Consider the following 20823-nt stretch of genomic DNA (forward strand, 5'->3'; position numbering starts at 1 on the left):
TTTGTGACAGGGATTTATCAAAGTTTTTTGCGACTGGGATTGCGTCACAAGTTTTCATTTTAAATGTTGGTCGAAATACAAACATTTGCAGTATGACCGGTCGGGAGATAGGGTAAGTCGTGTTGAAACAATACTGCTAATGTTATAATTAATTTCAAATCACAACTAATACACAAACTCGTTCGCAATTTAACGGTGTGCTGCTCTTTGCATTGTTTTGTCTTTTATAACCCTGGTTTAATGTGGGAAAGTTCAACATATAGCAGCGTTGAAAATTCTCTCGTGTTCAACTTAACATGTGTTTTTGGCTAACCCGACGTCACACTTAACTTGGCACTGAACGTAACCTGCAATCTACCTATGTGCAACGCTAAATCAGAATTCTGCTTGAAATTCCTGGAATGTATGGAATTTTTCTGTCAAGCAAAAGCCACTGACAGAGTTTTCAAATCTTTTTACACTCTACTTTTTTTCGCGGTCAATGCATAACATACGTTTGTCTGTTTTCAGGAACTGCTAGGTCTTCAGTGTTTCACAGAAGGTTGTCAAGGATTAATTTGTGAAATTCAAATGCTGGATGAAAGCTATGACACTAAAAAAGATGTACGTTGTAATACTAAATTGGCAAATACTAAACTTTTGCAAACAAACATAATTTCCTACACATATTGGCGTTTCTAGGTTCATATTCCCAAGCGTAGCAAAGAAAAAAATACTCGTGAACTGAAAGGGACAACTTCCAAAAGTGGTCGAAATTTGGAACGTCGTATGCGTTTGATGAAGGAAGCCAAGGAACGAAAGAGATCATACAGAGTAGCTCACACCATATATGAAACGGATGATTTGGTATGATATATTTGTAAACATTGAAACTGTGTTTTGTGATTTATGTGATTTTTTTGGTGTAACCTTATTGATTTAATGACAATTAGGCATCAGTTTTTTTCAGTAAATAAATACCAATGTCTTTGTTTCCCTGTTCATAATTTGTTTACAAATAATCCGTTTACACTTTTGGACAGATGGCAAAAAAGAAACCTGATTCTTCAAAATTGAATGGAGGTAAAGTTTTAACTTTATATCCAAAAATAAATGGATAATTATCCAGAACCAAAAATAGTTTAATATTGTGGCTAAGCACTTCGAAAGCAGTAGACCTGAATAGCATTTTAATTGTAAACGTTTTGTAATTTAGTGTTTTCCAATACCGACGTCTCGAATGTAACTATCATTAAACGCGAAGAAGAAGACAAAAATGACGTAAGTGGTTCACACAAATCATTTCAACGAATCTACATTTCTCAAAGAAATTTTGCTTTTCAATTTGTTGCAATTTACAGAGTGCTAAAACATCAAAGGGAAAAAGTAAGAATAAACAAAAGAAAAAGGCAACAAACGTAGTTTCATTACAAACATTTCTTGGTGATGAAAAATATTTAAATTCCGATGAAGCGCGGCGAATTATAGAAAGGTGTGTTGTTTGTCATTTTCATATTTTTATTTTTCATACTGTTTTTTGCATTAGCATTATGTTTTCATAAAAACTACCTTTTTATTTATAGAACTCAACAATCTGAAACTCCATTTCAAGTTCCCCAGGAATATCGAACGAATGTTTTTGATTTTGAATCCACTGTTACTGAAGAAGAGCAGTTAAAACTGTCGTCTGTATATAGGTTTGCACATTTTGCTGTTTGCCGCTCAGCTATCAGTTTGCAAGTGTTTGATTGTGTCTTTTAACTTGACTCTTTTTTTTCATTTTGCAGTTTTTTTGAGGAATTTTATAAACGCAATGGTCCGCGAGGAATTCATGATGAAATTTTCACAAGGGAAATAAACAAAGAAATGTTGTTATTGGTTGAAGCGCATTATCCAACTTTTATCGAGTTTTTATTGAGCAAAAAAGGAACGTAAGTACTCAGTAAAATGCTTCAAACAAAGTAATGAATGCTGTGTTTGAAAATTGAAATAAGGAAAAAACAACTTTGTTTTCTTTATAATTTTTGGTGGACACATGACTTGAAACGAAGTTTTAATGTTTTTATCCATTTTAATCAACCAATATTCCATTTTTAGATTTTTACGTGTGGGTGACAACATTGGGTTAGAAAGTCATCGTGAAATGATGGAACAATTGAATAAAAAAGTTGTTGGTAATAAACCGCCGTTACAACAAACCGTTCAGGTGGGTGTTTTTGTATCACAAAGTTGGCAGCAACAAATATACTTGCACGATGTTATGACAGCCATATAACTTTTGTGATGTGCCTTAAAAATTATCACTTTTTTGTGCATTTTTTAGAAAGCAGAAAGTGCATCAAACCCGAAACAAAACGGACCGTCCGCTTTCTCGAAAGATCTTTGGGATGTCGGTGACGTACCTTTGTCAGAGGTTCAGAATATGTTGGGGTCAAAGGGTGATAAAAACTCAAGACAAGCTTCGTCCCACCCTTTTTACATGAGAGATATGAAAAATTTCCCTGTTCTAAAAACGGGACAAAACAAGCAAACGGCCACCGCTGTCAAATCGGAGAAAATTGTATCAACGAAAGTAAAAGACAAGAAAGATGAAGAAAAGGCCACAACTCCGGCTGTAAATAAGAAGACTGACAAAAAAGGGACAGAGCCGAAATCATCGCAAAGTAGGTTTTATTGACATTAATGACTTGACTTCAACGCTTCCTTTGCGCGTGTTCTTTGCACGAGTTAAAGAGTTGGTTGACTTTTATTATCTTGTGATTGGGTGTTAAGTGACCCTTTTTTTAGAATTTCAAATCGTAATGGAAGAAAATCTCCCCAAAGAAAAGTCAGTGCCGAAAAACAACAACAAACCGAAAACGGTACGTTATGAAGATTCGGCAAAGTTTCTAAAATAATCTAATGAATTATTGTTGCTATACTATACGCGTTAAACTACGCAACTTTTTTTTCAAAATATGAAACCTTTCACGACCGATGTTTAGCAGGAACCAACCTTGACTCTTAAAACTGGTGATGTTGAAAACTCACCCCAAGTATCGCCACCATTGCCTGTTGCTACATGTGCATCTATTGCTGTACAAACAGAATTAATGCCGTCATACAAAAGTGAAATTGCCAAGTTGCAAGAAGATAAGAAACGACTGGAAGAAATCGTCGAGGTTCGTTGTGCGTTGCCAAAATTATCTTTCCAAGCTAGAATTGAAAACTCAAGTGGAAATTGTATTATTTTGCCGGAGCCTGGCATTTTTAATGCACATACGTACATAGTAGAAAGTTTAAAAAACACCTTTTATATAACTATGTTTCAAAACGTCCGCTAGCAGGAGCTAGAGGTTTAAAATGGGTTTTGCTTGTCATCCACGTCATGCATTGTTGTCGCAGGAACACTACGACAGGTTTACTCGTCTCAATGTGACTTCGCGTACTGAGAAAGCAGCGCTAAGCAAAGAGTTGGAGGAGGTGAATGGTCTATTGAAGAAAGCTGAACTTGAAGCTGCGAGTGCAACCCAAAATGCCGAGACTGAAGTGAAAAAAGTTGCCCGGGAAAGAGCGACCCTGTTGGAAAGCACGAAAACTTTAAAAAAGCAATTAAAAGATGTAAGTGTGAAGTGCGAAATGTGAATAAAAAGTAAATAAACAGAAGTAAAAAAGGTTTGAAAAAAAGTACTGCAGCAAATACTTAAAGAAGTTGAAATGTAGCAAAATGCTGTAAGTTTACAAACGCACGTCAATTGCAGTCATGTTTAGCAATTTGATTTCATCATTTTTCGCGTAGCGTGTTTCGTCGCATAATATTTACCAAAACAATAATGTGGAAATATGCAACGATCAACGGCGATGTTAAACAAAACCAGCAACCTTTGCATATTAACACATTAAGTCAGGTATAATACCTGTTAAAACCATTACTTGATTCATTAAATGCTTATAAACACGCACATTAATGATTGACAGCCAAATCAAATCCTTTTTGTCACGTGATATAGGCACGTGATGCCGCAACGGTGTTGAAGGAAACACTGGCGACAAAGGAAAGGGAAGTTGATAACCTTGGTCACGTGATGCAAGATATGAGGGACAATTTGCTGAAACAACAATATGAAGCAAATGAGAAGATTATGATCTTAGACAATCAGTTGAAGGAATCCCATGAGCGCGCAGTATTAGCCGAGGTATGCAGAAAAAAATTGGCAAATCACATTGTGGTTTGTGCATATATGCAGAGTGTAGTTAAAACACATTTTCCATTCTGTAACAAACAAAAAGTCTGTGTTGATATTTTAGCTTACCACACTGGAAACACAAGAAAACTTCGCCACCAAAACTTTGATGTTGGCGAAAAAAGAAAGCGACAAGTTTGCCACAGAATTTGAACAAATGTCGTTTCAATACAACAACAATGCGATTGCGAAGGGCAAAGTCATGGAAGCAAGTTTGCTGTGGAAGAAAAATGCTGAAGAATGTCGAATGAAACTCGAAACCGCAAGGGTGCGTTTTCTTTTTGTATTTAAGCGAATTGGCACAATGTACTTGGGGAAATAAATGTGCGAAGTTACACACGGCTAGGTTAAAGCAGAAGCTGACTGTTGTTTTCTTGCTACAACAAATGGATTTGTTTCGAAAGAAAAGTTTTTTGTGTCTTGAAGTTGACTTACGTTAAAAACACATTTCTTTAATTTGTTTTAAATTAGTGGCGTTTATTGAATATTCACTCTCTTTTTAAGAATAGGTAAATCTACTTTTGGTGGACATTGTTGATAAATGTACACTTTGTTGACAATCTTTTGTTATACACCGTAACGTACAAGTAAATTTGTTTTGGTATTTGTTCAGAATCTATTCAGCAATCAATCGATCGAAATTCGTAGAGGTAAAGTTTTATCTGAGTTGCCGAACATAATTGTTCCCACTCCACCTCCACCTGGACCCAACTTTCAACAATTGTCAGCTGTTATTCGATCAGCACAAATAGGTGAGACACTGTCAATGTTACAGCCTTGAGGTATTTGTAGATTGTAAGATTTGTGTAGATTGTATGGCTGTTTCAAATTATGGTACCCTAAAAGGACATTTTTGTCCGTATTTTTTTACCTGAGTTTGTTCTCATGCATAAATATATAAATTGTCAACAACATAAGACCTTTTAGGCTAAATAATGACTTGTTTGTTTACGAAGTTAATGTGAAATTTTCTCAACAGGAATGGCAAACTTTAACGCTGCGCAACCAAATGGCTCAAGCAATTATTATTACAACAACAATCAACAACAGAACTATCCACAGTGAGTAATCAAAGTTTTGTATCCGTTTTTCAAGGCGGTTGTCTTGTCATGGTTCGACCTTATGTTTTGATCAGATTTAACAACAATGGCGATCACGCAAGAAACTTCCAAGCACCAACTCCTCACCAACTGGTTCGAAATCAACAACCATCTCCACCCCAAAACCAACCACTTTTACAAGAACGAGACCAACACCAGACTGTTGTTCAAAGCACGACACAACATCAAACCGGTCAATCACCTGACCAACCTTCTTTGCCCAAATCAGCCGTAAATCAACCAACCCAGCGCCAGCAATCTCTAAATCAAACTAAAAAAGCAGCTTTTGCCCAACCATCCCCACATAAACCAGCCCAACAACAACCAAGTGTTGAGAAACCAACGCAACACCAATCTTCTGTGAAGAAAACAACTCATCCAAAACTTACTCTAAAAGCGACCAACCCAGCTCAACGTCAATTATCATCTCAAATGTCTTCGAACAAACAAACTTGGCCGAATCATACAACAGTAAGTATGTTATCAGGCGCTAAATGTTACAGATTTTGTTTGATGCAATGTTTGACGCGAAGATGCACTGAAGACGAAAATATAACATATTTGTGCACAACGCATTCGAAGGTTTGGAACAATATTTCATTTGACAATGTTTTTTAAACGACATTTGTTTTGCTAACACGTTTTTAAATATTTTTAGAATGGTCGTGAAGGTTCGTTATCAAGCCCCAACAGTTTATCCCCTGGACCTGTAACTACAGCAAACTCCACACATTCTTTCCCGACACAACATCAGCCACAACCCCAACCCCCGCAGCATAAGGGAAGCTTTGAGCGAATCATGGATCAGCTAATGAAGATATATCCCAACATGTCAAGGTGGGCGGTTGGCTTAATGTGATTTTTAGAGTGTAGTATAAACTATGTTCATTTATTGCAGCATGTTTTTATGACACCGGATTTGAGTAGTTTTGTTTTTAGATCTTTTTATCCTGTTAACTGAAACCTTTTCAAACTCAAATAAACAGAGATTTTTAATCTTATTTTTATTCTTTTTGCAGACCCGAAATTGCTCAGTGCATCAAGGAGGTCAGACAGAATAACAACAGTTCGTTGACCGGTTTATCCCTGGAGGATATTGTAAAGCAAGCTTCTGCTGTCATTCATAGGCGCCATATGGGAAAGAAACAAGTAAAAATCCACAGTTTGAAAAACAATTGAACAAAAAATTCACTGCTTTAAATGTAAAAATATAATATCAAATTCAAATGCTTTAACTTTCACCAACTGGTGTATGAAACGAAAATTTCTGGAATTTTTAAACATTTTTCTTGTTACCTGGTAGTTAATAACTATAACTACTAGTTATAGTCCTATAGATTACAAACTATTGCTGTTTGTAGGTCCCGCCCTCTAACGTAACCGTTGCTCCTTCACGACCAGTGGCTTCATCAACAGTTGCACCATGGCAGCAGAGCACACAGCATACAAAACCATTGGTATGTATTGTTTGTAAGCCCACTCTCAAAGGAAATAAAGTGTTTCTTTTTCTGTCTTATGCTGGTTGGTTTCACACCTTTGGGATAAAATAATGTCTTTCAAATGAACACACAAACACCCGATAAATTGAAATCGGAAGTTGTTTGCGTGTAATCACTTTTCCAAGTTTACTTCCAAAAAGTTTTTTCAGCACACTGCATTTTTGAAGCTTTAATTAGATCCACCCCTGTGCAGCTTCGTTTCAAAGTCATTCGTATTAATCATTGCAACGAATTTTCTAATTTGGTATACATCAGGGGTGTCCAACTCGAAAACATCACCGTGCCAATTTAGGTTTTAAAATATACTCGCGTGCCAACGTTTCGAACTTTTTCCAAAACGTGTCTTAAACGTCTTAACGGTAGAAAACAAATCTGTCGTCAAATGCGAGTAAACTTGTTTAGGATACATACTCCAGAAACCTTTTATAGCATACCATGTCGCTTAAAGCGCAGAATCCATAACATGGAATATAATACGACAGCATAAAGGCCCGGAATTATCCAGAATTCGACAGTTTCAAGCGCCTAAAAGTAGACGGATCGGATGCAAAAACGACCAATTTAATTAGTGGGTTTGTGCAACCTTGATACTGATCATCTTTACTGAAGTTAGAATAAATGCCAAAAAGAATCAATAAAAAAAATTGCTTGACAAATCCTAATGCTTACCATCTGAATGTGCAAAAGCTTGCGTGCCATTTTCAAATGCTCTGCTTTGGCACGCGTGCCACGTGTTGGACACCCCTGGTATACATACATCGGAATTTGTGCACTGTAAGTTTTTTTTATCCCACTTTACTCGCCACAGTTTCCGAAATACAAACTATTAAGAATAGTGATTTATTTATTGTCACCGTCTGTCCTCTCCGAAGCGACGCGTTTTGGGGTGATTAACAGGTTTTACGACCGACGAAGTAAAGCGATTCGTATGAGACAACTGCTTAAACAGGCTTCAGGGCAATCGTTTAACCTGATAAATGTTTCAAATGCTGAATGGCAAATGCATTTCCCGCTTCGAATTTATTTTGCTGAATCTACAAAATGGGCACGCTTTATTACACCGTTTTGGGAAATTATGATGTTTCGTGAACCAGTGCAGTTAAGCATATAAATAAATAGGTAATAAGCCTCTACAAAATGTAAAGAACGAAATAATACAACTGTCCATATATATTCGGAGTGATTGTAGAAAATACCAGATGTTAAAAACGTAATTTAGTGGGTTATTTGGGTAAAATGTTCAGAAGACCCTTTACAGAGCATAGGTGCTGAGTTTTTAAATCAAAGTTTACTATGACATCCAACTACCTCCAGTGACCTGCATAAAGAATGTGGTAGCAATGTATATCGGTTGACCCATATATAACGCTACAAGGGGCTGCAATACAAACTTACCATAATTGCTTTCATTATGGGTCCCCTTCCCTGAAGGGGACACATATTGTTTTTGTCAATTTTTTTCTTTCCCACGTTTTGGTCAAGAAAGAATGGTTCAAACTTTTTCAAATTTACACACCTTATAGATATTGGTCTCAAGATGGTCCATGTGAATTTTGGCCCCGTTTGATCCCTCGGTTCACCCACAGCCCCCCCAAAACGTGAAATTTTTAAAACGGCTATACTTGCTGAAGTACTTCGTTTAGGAGTTATATGCTTTGTTGTTTGGTGCAATATAAGGTATTTCAAAGAATTTTGTACCTTAAAAAAAGATTTACCCATTTTCACCCCTTAAACCCCAAAATATTCGTTTCTGTCTAACGCTGGTTTGTTAAATGCGTTTGGTCAAAAAAGAGTGCTTTAAATGTATTCAAATTTGCACAGATGTTAGTTATTGTTCCGAATTTGATCCTCCTGAAGTTTGACCCCAAACGACCTAGCGGTTCACCCACAGGCCCCCAAAACGAAAAAAATTAAAAACGGCTCTACTGACCCAAGTACATAATCTGAGGGTTTCATGCTTTGTTGGTTGGTGCAATGTAAGCTATTCTAAAGAATTTTGTAACTTTTTATTGGATTCACCCATTTTTACCCCTTAAACCCCCAAATAATAAGTTTTAGGCCAGAAATACAAGCCCCAATGTGCTGAAATGTTAAACAATTATTTGCAGTAGGTTCTTCGTTTAGTATTTAAAAATTTGCCTTAATCGGCCAAATAGTTACTTTTACAGTCCATAACATGTGTACACTGTCAGTCAGATAGAAGTCTCAAATCTCAAGGTAGTAATTCACTCGTTTACGATTAAGACGGGTGAATGCAGCGGGAGTGCTCAGCTTGACGTCCGGACGGACGTTTTACGAGACAGTCGTGTTGGTGATTACAAATCAGCTGTTTTTGTGCAGCCATGCTATGTCGTTTTATTAAGTTATCAAGCTCATTTTCAGTTTTGGAAAATGGTGTTTAAAAACTGACCTTGAACGACAATATCAAGGTCAAAGCATGGGATTAAATTGAAAGTATTTTTCCTGTTCTTATTTACTGTTTTTTGTAATTATCTGACAATAATGATGCAAAAAGAATACGGACAAAACTTTTAAAGTTGGGTTAAGGCTAAAGTTGGTTAAGTTTTTCCTTAAGAATAAAAAAATAACCAGGATGTTTGTTTACCATAAATCTGCACAAACGCGCATGTGGGGACCCATTCGTTTTTGCTTGCAAAAACAATCATATGTGTAGATCAAATGATGCGTATAGTAAATTGGTAAATATGTAGCAATGATTGTGCCCTATTTTTACTGTTACCAAATCGCATATGCATATGTGTGGGGACCCATTAGATTATGCTTGCAGAAACAATTATGTTATAAAGTGCGAAATATATCCATTATAAAAATAGTAAATGGTATATGTGATGCATCGTTAAATATGATGTAGTATATATAAACTGGCAATATATAGGAAAACCACTATTCTAGTTTGTAGATAACGTTTGCTACGTTGTCAATGTGCCTCAATGATAGTTGAATTTGAAAGCGACAGATTTCGTATTGAAATAAAAAAGTTCATATTTTAAAACTATTTATCGTTTCCCTTTTACCCACTTGTTGCAGCAGCAGCAGTTTCTAGACGTGAACGAAGATGAACCGTGTGTTATTTGTCACGATCCTCTTTACGAAAACGACATTCACAAGTTGCTTTGTGGTCATGTGTAAGTTATCATTCATTTGCTTGAAAAAGGACAAACAAACCTTTAAGTTTTGCATCCAACGAAAAATATTTTCAAGACTTTGCTAACTCTAAGATTCTCATATGATCGTGTATTTGTAACGAGTTGTTCTTGCATACCAACCGACAATAACAGAAATAAAAAGTATAAAATGGCAATTTAAATAATTTAAATGTCAAGTAGGCTGAACTCTTTTACCGTGCACAGTTTGAGTCATATAACATTCCTGGTTACTTTAAGACAAGTGGAAGTGTGACTTTAAAGCCAGTCATCTTTCAGGTTTCACTCTGAGTGCTTGAACAAGTGGTTGACGCGAAATCGAACTTGTCCAACATGTCGGGATTATGCTATCGACACATCGGAATATCCCACACTCAAGTCCACGTTCCGGCGTTAAGTCCGCAATGTTGCATCCATATTCAGTCTTGGTTGACTTACAGACGAATTTCGAAGAAACTGGAGCATTCCTTTTAGTTGTGTTCTGAGTTTTTTGCTTATATTGTAGCTTTTAGCTTTTAATCGTGTGTTGTTTGTGTTAATTTTGTGTCTTGTGTTTGAAAATAAATGTGTATGGAAATTAGAGCGGATTATAACTGACTTAATTTTCTTGTAATGCAATTTGCTACATAATGTTTTGTTTTGAGACCAGTTTGTGCGCACAACTATACCCAGTCCTGTACATAAACGCCCGACCGCAATGGTTACCAGATTTAGTTTGTCACAAATTGTTAACCCTTGATTTAAAGATCAGCAAACATTCTCGCATAATTGGTTGTTGAAAACAATTAATAAAATTTTTATTAAAACAGACGTTTCGACAAAACTATTGTCATCATCAGTGTAAAATGTAATTTAATTAATAAAATAATTTTGGTAAGATTTTGTGTTGCTAATGGTGTTTTGTAGCTTAAAGATATTTTACATTAATTTTTACTTTTGGATGTTTACAGTTTTTTTGTAAAAGATTGCATTTTGTAACCGAAACAATTTTGCCAAATCAATGCGTGACGCACTGTAAAATGTCGGCCCTTTAAATGTATAAGTTACTTTTGGTGCTGGTTTTGCTCTACACCTCTTTGCATTTTCACAAATGACCCTAATTTGTCACATGTGTGGTTATAGCTCCAATGATTATGCTTGTAACTTGATTTTAAAAATAAAAATGTGCTAGCTTCATGTCTTAGGATGCTACAGAACCTTTCTTTGCCACAAAGACAGCCCCACTGCCGGTAATACAAATATACACACAGTTATTTTTTAAACGAGGCGTTTTCGAAACGATCGTGATACTTTGTAAGTCTCGAAGTTTTATACACCTAACGTTTATGAAGTAGGCCATAGAAAAATAGTAAATTGAAGCACGTTTATTTGAATTGCGCATATGTAAAAACATAAAAGAATAATAATGTGAGACACGTCTACAATATCTTGAGCTCGCATAGCGCATGGGTCCAATAAAAGCTATTACAGGGCACGTTGTAAACCCCTGCAAACTGTCGCGACTCCGCCGTCTTCTGGTGCCATAAAGACACGGCAATGCAAGTCGCCGAGCGACCAAAAATGTTTGTGCTGGGCCAACGGAACAGTTTGCCCGTAATATCATTGCGTGTCGGCGTCATCCAATGTGGCCGCCTGTTGATGATTCCGCTCTCGTAGCGGACGTGTTTGGTGTCTGGAATCCACCTTCCGTCCACCCAGGCTGTTGGGACACCACCCTGTTTCTCTTCCTCCGTAAAAACCGTATTGAAAAACTTGATGGCGGTTTTGAGTTTAATGCTGGTGTCTAATACAGCGAGGCGTCCACCCACTTCGTCTTCGCAATATCGCTTGGCGCTGTCGTATTGAAACATGTCTTCTGTCGCGTATTTGAAGCAGGAATTTTCGCTCGAAAAGTGAAACCCATCTGGGCAGGACGCTAAAAATTATTTAGACACAGCTATTAAATATGCAAATATAAGCCAGTTTTATTCGAAATAACATGTGTTACATACCTGATACGGTTGCCAAGGTTTTTGGAAGCCAAGTTCCAATAGCAAGAATCAAAATCATATCAAACGATGCAAGCATTTTCATCTCGAATTCGTTGCTGTGCGTCTTTTTTCAAATATGCCACCTGATTGGCAATGCCCACTATTTATACCAAGCACTGCGATAAGCCGTAGTAAACAGGAGGCGGGTCTAAAATCCAAATATGGTACAGAAAAAAAGGGTTAGATCGGTGGAAATATCGCCTTACACTGAAAATGTCAGAAGTATACGTCACTGGCACATAGCTTAAATATTTTCTTATGCCTTCGCAGAAAAGTTCAGCTCGTTGGCAAAGGAATGCAGCCTGGCGCTTGCGTCAACAACTGAAATCGACTTGCCGTCACTCAAGCAAGTGAGTTCGTTTCGACTTCTTTTCATTTGACAACAACTCGTCAATTTGAAATACAACCGACATCGTTAAGACGTTTTGACCATAAACATCGGTATCGTCACAATAAAATATTGGAATGTCCATGGGCTCTATGTCCATCTCATGACTTATTACGTAACTTTGCAAAAAACTTGTCACATGTTCTTTTACGCGTGAAACGAAACCAACGCAAAGGAATTTCGGCAGTGATATTGATTGATGAGAAGATTAGCGAAAACTTGGGAGTAACTCCACTAGCCTAAATCAGATACCACAGGAGAAACGCGACAAACATATCGTTTTGTCACATACTTTCGAAAAAAATCGCCTGGTCATAGTGTTTTGAAAAAAACACATCGCGAAAAACAAAATGACAATGCAAAAAATGTGTTTTCTGTAGGAGATCAACTGCAACTTAGCTATAGGCTACACAATAGAGGGCATGCTGACATTCAACGGATATTAGTCATTTGGAAAATGACCCGTAGGGTGACGCACATACCCTTATGCAATGAAATGCGATAAGCATCTAACCGCGTCGGTAGACTTTGCAATAACGGTCAAAATAAATTTGCCGTTTACACTTGAAAAATATCGGACATGTATCAGCTGTTCTGGAATTTTTACAATTTTACGGGTTATCAGAAGTGCGTGCACACTTCGCACGAGAAACAGAACCGAACGCCCTGCAGACCTGGCGGGTCATTTCGGTTCATTGCATACAACGGCTTTTGCACAAAACGTTTGCAGTTGCAAGAAACCGTATGTTTGTGTAAAGCACAGCCCCGAGCTAAACAAGGAACAAAAATCGTCGATGCCGAAAATATTTCCTCCTTACTCGACTTTTAGCAAATTATAGTTTTTATCTACGTCCAGGCCTTTCGTAAGTTTTGGCCAATCCCCTTTTCAAAAAAATGATCGTCTTTCGAAGACAATATAAAAAATTTCGTAACTTTTTCCATCTCCTGTTTTTATACATAAGTCGCAAACATGTAAAACGGTTGGACTTAATAGGCCTATATTCATTGACCGAGTGAAATTTGTCACATTTTCGTCACTTGTATATATTTTTAGGAGACATAACAGATTTTTTTAATAATTCAGTCTTTTTTAAAGGATCTTTTTATCTTTATGAGGCAAAAAATACAAATTGTATTTGAAGTTATCTTAAAAAACCCCACATACAACAGTAAAAACGTAAACTGCATGTTTACCTAAATAAGGAAGAAATCTAGCGGTTGGTGATGAAATTGCTTCCTTGTTAGAAACACACTTGGAGGGCAATTTCGGCCACATTAGTCCAATTAAACCAAAACTTTGAAAAAAAGTGTGTGTTTTTAAAAAGTAGGCCTATTTCCTGTCACAGTCTTTACGCGAAAATTCGGGACATGGCCTAAGTTTCGAACATCTGGTAACCATGTACGGGATTTTGGGACTAAATTGGAAAATATCGGAAGCGGGATTCCCCGGGATCTATAATTCAGGGATTATGATGCTGAGCAAAAAGCACATTTTCGGATGTTTTATAGCTTTACGACACTGTCGCGGAATGTGCGTTGCGTTGAACGCATATTTTCGTAAGGTAAAATCATATTTAAAGAAAATAGCATGGTTCTTTTCAAACTGAAACGACCAATTTTATGTTTTGTGTGTGTGCGCGAACGACACGCGATTTAATGCAATGTTAATACCAATACAATTTGCTTCGTTATTGAGACGGGGCTGTAACAATTTAGTGACAGGGTGTCACTCGCTGCCTGTCACTGACAGGCTGTCCCAGATTTGTGACAGGGTGTCCCTGATTTGTGACAGGTGTCCCTGATTTGTGACAGGGTGTCGCTACCCCTGATTTTGGGTAGAGCGACTAACACCACAGGTAGAACTACTAACACTGAGCTTGGGCTGGCCCCCGCTCTGGGAATTTCTGGTAGGTGGCGCTAAGGAGCATAGGCGTTTATGGTTCTGACTCAGCAATTATTCTTACCATAAACTAGTGATGTACCGAATCGGCTAAATTTCGATTCGGCCGAAACCGAATATTCGGCGGTTTTGCCGAATAAATTCGGCCGAATCAACCGAATCATTTATGACGTCACGCAAAGTCGTACGTTACGCGTTTGACATGAAAAAATGTTTATCTACCAGGCAATTAGTGTAGAATAGTTGTGTTTCGTCCTTATTTCAGCTCTATGGGGTTTAAAATTGCTTCAAGCATGATTGGCAACGTGCCAATGAATCACTGATTATTTTTTGTCTACAGTGGGAAAAATGATAATGTGTTAAAAATAATAACAATTGACGCGATTTTCCTTACGGTGAATTATGAAAGATTGTGTGGTACCTTAAGCAGAAAAGACACGTTTAACCCTCTAAATTTGTGCTCGTAAAAGATTCGGTTTCGGCCGAATCGCAACAAATTATTCGGCCGAAACCGAATCTTTGCAAAATATCCGATTCGGTCGAATAAATTCGGCAAACCGAATATTCGGTACATTTCTACCATAAACCCAAACTGCTGTAACAGCACCATAAACGCCTATGTTCCTTAGCGCCACCTACCAGAAATTCCCAGAGCGGGGGCCAGCCCAAGCTCAGTGTTAGTAGCTCTACCAACACCACAACGAGAATCACAACCTCGATTTCACAAGGGGGCGTAAAGAGCTGAATTTGTTATTTAGCGGCTATAAATGGGTCGGGAAATAAGTTTTTTAAATTTTTACATTAGTAACTAATTTTTTGGGCTAGTTTTATTGAATTTTAAGTGCTAATACCTTACCCCGACCCTAATAGCCCTAACCGTGAGCATTTTTGGAGATATAATCAATCGACTTTTGGTTCTGATTCTCGTTATTTCATTGGACATTGTTTTATTGCTGCTTCTTAAACAATAATACTTACAAATGTCAATACTAACTGCCGGTTCCTAAACAATAATACTTACAAAAGTCAAGAAATATCTTCCAAGTAAGCAATTACGCCTACACGCTTATGTCTTGCTATTTATTCTTGGTGACACTCAAAATCAGCGACACCCAAAATTAGGGACACCCAAATCCGCAGCGACTTTAGTGACAGCCTGTCCCTGATTTGGTGACATACAACGGGTGTCCGTGACACCTGTCCCAAACGTGACAGGTGTCCCAAAAATGTCACAACCCCTGTTGTCGTTATTACCGTCTTTACAGGGCTATTTCAGTTTAACGCGTTGTCACACGTTACGGCAATACTGTTGATGCGGAAATAAATCCACCACGCCATTGTAAAATACATGTCAAAAGTACGCAACAATTTGTTTTTTTTAAACATTAAAACTTTTTCCTAGATGATGCAAGGTTTCTTATCAATTCGACAGCCCAAGTAAGTTTCAAAAACTATGCTGCAATCCCGAGATGGTTTTTGTTGAAATCTGGATTCAGAAAAAAGCAAATCCCATTTGGGATCGGGATTCTCCGGTTTTCATCCCTGCCATTTACTACCGGTAATCCAAATAAGGTTTTTGTTCTGTCGATACTTTGTAAATAACTTGTTGCCATCGAATCCAAATGTGAAGTTCACTTTGTGGATGGGGTTTAGTTAGTTAATCCCGTTTTTCCTGCACTTCACCGTTTAATCAATGGGTGGCTTAAAAAATACTACAGATGAATCCGGTTAATCGCATCATCGATTTGCCAAGGGCATTTGATGCGATTAACCGGATTATGCGATAATCCGGTTGCTATGTAAACAGTCCACGCGGTTATCAAAAGTGCTCATTTACACTTTCCCAGCTAAAACTAAGTTGCAGTGACGCTCAACTATGGCAACGGAGCAGTATTTTCTCTCTTTTGTTGCCGAATTGAAAAAAGTGCTACTCTCAGCGCAATACATGACGTCATGCTTCCTAACTGTCGTGGCTATGGTGCAATCGCCCAAAGAAAACGGAAGCAACGCACACACACTCTTTAATTGGCGCACACGCCGCAGTTCGTTTGATTTGTGCTTTCTCTTGTAGTCAGGTTTATTTGAAAAGATATGTTACGTCGCATCGTAGCCAAGGGACCCAACATTTAAATTAGGAACTTCCCTATGACGACAGTTTATGACGTTTTAGTCTTGTTTTGGGTAGTTTCCCTCATAAAGGCCTCTCGCTTAATATACACGTAAAATTGTTTCTGACCTATTTCGTTTTGTAGTTCAAACCAACGCGTTAAGCGGCAAAGCGCTGTGCATATTTGTAAGCAAGCCCAAACCCGAAAGTACACGACCGAAAACATGGTCAAACTTCCAACTTCGGCACATTCTACAGCGCAAGGGTGCAAAGGCGAGCTGCATCAGTTTCTTTTATAACCCGTTATTCAATTGACAAAAAGAATAATTCATTTTAGCAAACCTTTAAAGACTCAGATTGTGGCGCTACTTTCTAGCTTACTCAGCAAAACTGCAGCTGCAAGATTAGCGTGACTGTCACGTGATCAACGTGTGATCGTTGCTTCAAAAATTTAAACCAGAAACAAATACTAGAGGAATAAATCCCTTTCTTAATCGGTGATCCACCTGATAAGTTGCGCAAGGCCACGAATAGACGACATAAAATATGTCAATCATTGGCACGTTACCAATTGCGTGAATCTAAACAACATAGTGTGATTACTTGCGAGCTAACATTTTTTACAACCATTACGTGTTTTGCGGGTCATGAACAATAACAAAAGAACATTTTTAACCATTTGTTTTACATTTAACATTTTTCAAATTTCAATACAGTTTAATACTTCGAATTTGGTGCAGTTTGCACATAGTAAGAAATTACAATCAGCGTCTTTGCCGGAGCACCAGTTTCGTAATTTTAACGTGTTGAACTCTTTTAAACGCTTGTTATATCACTATTGGCGATTAGATAAGCCAACCATAAAGGAACAATGTGCACAGCTTTGAGATAACGATTCCTAGTTATCGCACAGCGGTAAACTGAACGCCGATTTAATCTCCTAATAACTTTTCAAAAATATTTTATGGACGTTTCATTTTCAACGTTAGATGCGTTATTTGGTGTAGAATGCAAACATGCATCTACTTTTTTTTTTCGCGTACATTACCTCCGGAGGATTTTACTGTCATATCGTCGTCTTTCATTCGAAAAACTCGGTCTGTTTGACTTTCACATAGAGATCATCAATCCGGTTAATCGCATATTTCGTTGAAAATCGATGCGAATATCCGGTTTATGCGATAAACCGGTATGCGATTAACCGGACGATTTTCTTAACAAACGATGGGCGACGGTTTGGGATTTTTGATTGCGATGCAATTAAACGGATTATGCGATTAACCGGATTCGTCTGTACTTGTGTTCGACACGATAGCTACAAATCAAACACATTGCGATTGCTGGCAGTAACCATTTTTGTTTTGTTTCCTTCACATTTTATAAAAGTCACTCCAAAACAGAATTGCACTAATGGTAAATAATCCACCATATTTTTTCAATTAAATATGTTTATCAGTTGCACATTGCTAAAATAGTAAATTTGTCTAAAGCATGATGTAATTTTTAAAATTCAAAGATGCAAATAATTTTATTTCCAAATAGTTTTTTTTCAAATAGAGCTGACACCAATACCGAACTGTATTCCATCACATACTTTGTCAGTTTTAGCAGCTCTAATAGGAAAACAAAAGTTCAGTTCTAGTCTAGCAGATCTCATGAACCTATAAACAAGACCCAATCCGCAGGTGAAGCGTATGTCTGTTAGAGCATTAGTCACATTGGACTTTGCAGTCTTTTTCACATCCAGGTCGATTAAATTTCCGGCATTCAAAAAACCATGGATTCGAAAGTTGTCAAGCCATGAACCATGGCCAAATCTGGACCAATAAAATGGTAAAGGTGTATAAACATGGCCACCCAAGACCCAAAATGCTGTTGATCCCAAGTAACTTCCAGCTTCTTGCTTTCCAACAGAGTTTACCTCGAATCCCCTCAGTGTTAATGGCCCTCCAATAAAAAAATTGTCATTGATATGTTGTTTGGTATCTTTTCCCAGCGGTAGCTTGAGTCCACAGTTTATGCCCAAAGAGACAGTAATTCTTTTAAACAGAGTGGTAGCTAGGTGACACTCAATAAACTCCTTAACAAACCTTACGTCCCCACCCAAACCAGCCAGTTCCTCATGCATTTTAAAGTAAAAACCAGAACTAGGAAGTATATAATCATCAGATCTATCAACAACCAAAGTGTGATTTATTGAGGATTTCAGTGAATGACCCATTTGTTGTCTAACAGCAAAAGCACTGGATCTTGATGCCATCAGTTCCCTCCAGTTACAATTCCATGAAATCTCATGGTTATTGCCTAAAAGAGGAAATGTTGTACCAACAGCAATCCCTCTTGTGGTTTCATTGTAAGAAGACCATAGGCAATGCTGCATTTCCTTGAACATGGTAGCTTGAATGTTTCCCTTGCCATACGGTTTGTTGAGTGCAAATTGAAAATCAGTAGGTTCATAAATATGCTTTTGAGTATGAGATGAAAGAGTATGTGACACTGAGGCTGAAAGTGTTTCGCCTCTTCCCCAAATGTTTGGTGACAGGATTCTCATAACCCATCTTGGTTTTTCACTGTTGGACATTTCTGTTTTAACTTCGCCAACTACAACATTCTTTTCTTTTGCTTTAAACACAACCTGGATGTTTTCGGTGTCATCACCTTTTTGTGGATCAATAGTGTCAATAATGACACCAACTTGCTTAAAGACACCCTTTGCTAAAAGCCTTTCTTTGCATAATATTGCTTTGGTATATGCTTCCAGAAATGTAGTTGAATTAAACAAAGGTTTTATTTCATTGATAACAAAGTCAGCTTTCGTGCGATTTAAGCCACTTATATGAACTTTTTTGACAGCGATTGCCTTATTTTCCAAAACAATCTCTGAAGTGTGTTTGTCATCTTCATCTTCTTCATGTAACATTGTTAAATTTTGTTTCTACGGTTTTTAATATCTGCAAACAATCAAAAAAGGCTACTCATTTACAAAAAATCAGTAGATCCCTTTGGATGTCAACTTATCTACAAATAGGTTTTTAGGTGTCCTTTATTATGCAGTATGCACAAAACTGTGTGTATTCCAAACATGACACAAAAAGCTGCTGGCTCATGCAACCTGTCAAATAGTTTACTCAATGAGGTATAGTTGCTTCAGATGCTTTGGAAAAAACCTGCAAAACGCGACTAGTTGACATGTCACACCACATGTGCGACGTTTATATTTTACCTTTGAAGTTTTGATGTTGTGGTGCTAGGTATTGCCAGCATTTAAAAATTGAAAAGCAATTCTTTTACGTATTTAAGATTACATTAACTTTAGCAAATTCTTGCGCAGTCGCACTATAGAGCAGTGGAGTGTGGAGCACTAGTACCAAACTTTGGTAACCAAAGAACATTGTGTTTTTGCTGTAGGAAGATCTACTAACGTAAGAACTCACAGTAGCCAGGTTTGCTGGGTACAAATTTTAACATAAAGGACTCGGTTATTAGGTTGATTTTATTATTAATATTCATATGAAACCACAAACCAACCCAAATAGCCCTAACCGTAATGATTTTTTACACAAATTGCATTTAAAATTTTACGTGCGCCACCTACCGGAAATTATTAAACCTGGCTACAGTGAGTTCTTACGTTAGTAGCTCCACCCTTTCTATACTCGTGACGGTACTGAATATCGGCAGATCGGTCACGCTTGAATGCCCGGTGCGATCGCCGGTTTCTGGTGACGCATAGCCTACCACGGTCGCTATGTTCCAGAGTATTTTTACATGCGTATTAAGCTAGCTGTATTATAAGATCACGAGTATGACAAACACAATTATGAAGCCAAAACACGTGTGACATAGAAAAAGTTAGCACAGTGGTTTTCAAACCGGAGCCACTTGGTTAACTAAAGGAGGATTATTTCATTCCTGGGAGGAAATTTGTGGCAGAGGGGGAATTGGGGAGGAGAAACTGTGGTTTTTATTGTTTGTATATTTATTCAGTTCTGAGCAAAACGATACAAGCGAGTATTTGAGTGTAAGACGTCACAACGTTTCGACAGTTTCTATCGTCATCGCCAAGTGAAATATGACCAACAGACGGGATGCTTGCTAAGAACAAAACTTTAAAAATATATTTCTTTTTTGTTTTTGTTTTCACACGTAGTTCGAATCCAGGATGCTCCACGGAAACGAATTCCGATCAAGGTTTTTTATGTCTGTATATGGGTGGTCAGCCACGTCGGACCATTCGGCCAAGTTCCTGTTTTTTCAAAATATTTTTTAATGCCTAATCGTAACCATGGAGATGTTGGTTATGACCATGCGAAAGCAGTAGGGCAAGCATTTTTTTCAAGTTTCTGTATTTTTGTAATTTTATAACATTTACAGAGAAATAAATTCATGTCCTTAAAGCGTCCCACAATGGTGTTTTTTGAAGCTGAAAGTGG

General features: G+C 37.5%; 4 protein-coding genes across 6 annotated transcripts in view; 2 read left to right on the top strand and 2 right to left on the bottom strand.

Moving 5' to 3' along the window:
• Window positions 1-11141, top strand: part of LOC145215416 (uncharacterized) — a 37567-nt gene extending 26426 nt beyond the window's left edge. The window contains exons 18-40 of one of the 3 annotated variants that reach the window (XM_080084118.1): window positions 11-112; window positions 511-603; window positions 682-846; window positions 1023-1062; window positions 1196-1260; window positions 1341-1471; window positions 1563-1676; window positions 1767-1910; window positions 2077-2185; window positions 2303-2642; window positions 2767-2840; window positions 2964-3140; window positions 3364-3579; window positions 3969-4154; window positions 4267-4470; window positions 4816-4954; window positions 5182-5263; window positions 5338-5773; window positions 5961-6139; window positions 6322-6451; window positions 6664-6759; window positions 9850-9947; window positions 10245-11141. In XM_080084118.1, the coding sequence (XP_079940244.1) occupies window positions 11-112; window positions 511-603; window positions 682-846; window positions 1023-1062; window positions 1196-1260; window positions 1341-1471; window positions 1563-1676; window positions 1767-1910; window positions 2077-2185; window positions 2303-2642; window positions 2767-2840; window positions 2964-3140; window positions 3364-3579; window positions 3969-4154; window positions 4267-4470; window positions 4816-4954; window positions 5182-5263; window positions 5338-5773; window positions 5961-6139; window positions 6322-6451; window positions 6664-6759; window positions 9850-9947; window positions 10245-10362 (3438 nt within the window). In that variant the 3' untranslated portion in view covers window positions 10363-11141. The remainder of the gene's footprint in view (window positions 1-10; window positions 113-510; window positions 604-681; window positions 847-1022; window positions 1063-1195; window positions 1261-1340; window positions 1472-1562; window positions 1677-1766; window positions 1911-2076; window positions 2186-2302; window positions 2643-2766; window positions 2841-2963; window positions 3141-3363; window positions 3580-3968; window positions 4155-4266; window positions 4471-4815; window positions 4955-5181; window positions 5264-5337; window positions 5774-5960; window positions 6140-6321; window positions 6452-6663; window positions 6760-9849; window positions 9948-10244) is intronic. The other 2 variants (XM_080084120.1, XM_080084119.1) reach the window with 2 other exon arrangements.
• A 173-nt stretch (window positions 11142-11314) lies between these two features.
• Window positions 11315-12319, bottom strand: LOC145215419 (uncharacterized). Its single transcript, XM_080084123.1, has 2 exons — window positions 11957-12319; window positions 11315-11880 (listed from the first exon to the last, which is right to left on the bottom strand). The coding sequence occupies exons 1-2, from the start codon at window positions 12036-12038 to the stop codon at window positions 11384-11386; spliced, it is 579 nt and encodes a 192-aa protein (XP_079940249.1). The 5' UTR covers window positions 12039-12319; the 3' UTR covers window positions 11315-11383.
• Window positions 12320-17647: 5328 nt separating this feature from the next.
• On the bottom strand, window positions 17648-19360 carry LOC145212517 (sorting and assembly machinery component 50 homolog A-like). Its single transcript, XM_080080661.1, has one exon. It carries the CDS (start codon window positions 19308-19310, stop codon window positions 17940-17942), a length of 1371 nt encoding a protein of 456 aa, XP_079936787.1. The 5' UTR covers window positions 19311-19360; the 3' UTR covers window positions 17648-17939.
• LOC145212516 (uncharacterized) overlaps window positions 18886-20823 on the top strand; it is a 66239-nt gene continuing 64301 nt past the window's right edge. The window contains exon 1 of the mRNA XM_080080660.1: window positions 18886-18891. The gene's annotated coding sequence lies outside the window, so the exon portion shown is untranslated. The remainder of the gene's footprint in view (window positions 18892-20823) is intronic.

The sequence above is a fragment of the Phallusia mammillata genome, chromosome 2, assembly GCF_965637545.1.
Source record: "Phallusia mammillata chromosome 2, kaPhaMamm4.hap1.1, whole genome shotgun sequence".
NCBI lineage: Eukaryota > Metazoa > Chordata > Ascidiacea > Phlebobranchia > Ascidiidae > Phallusia > Phallusia mammillata.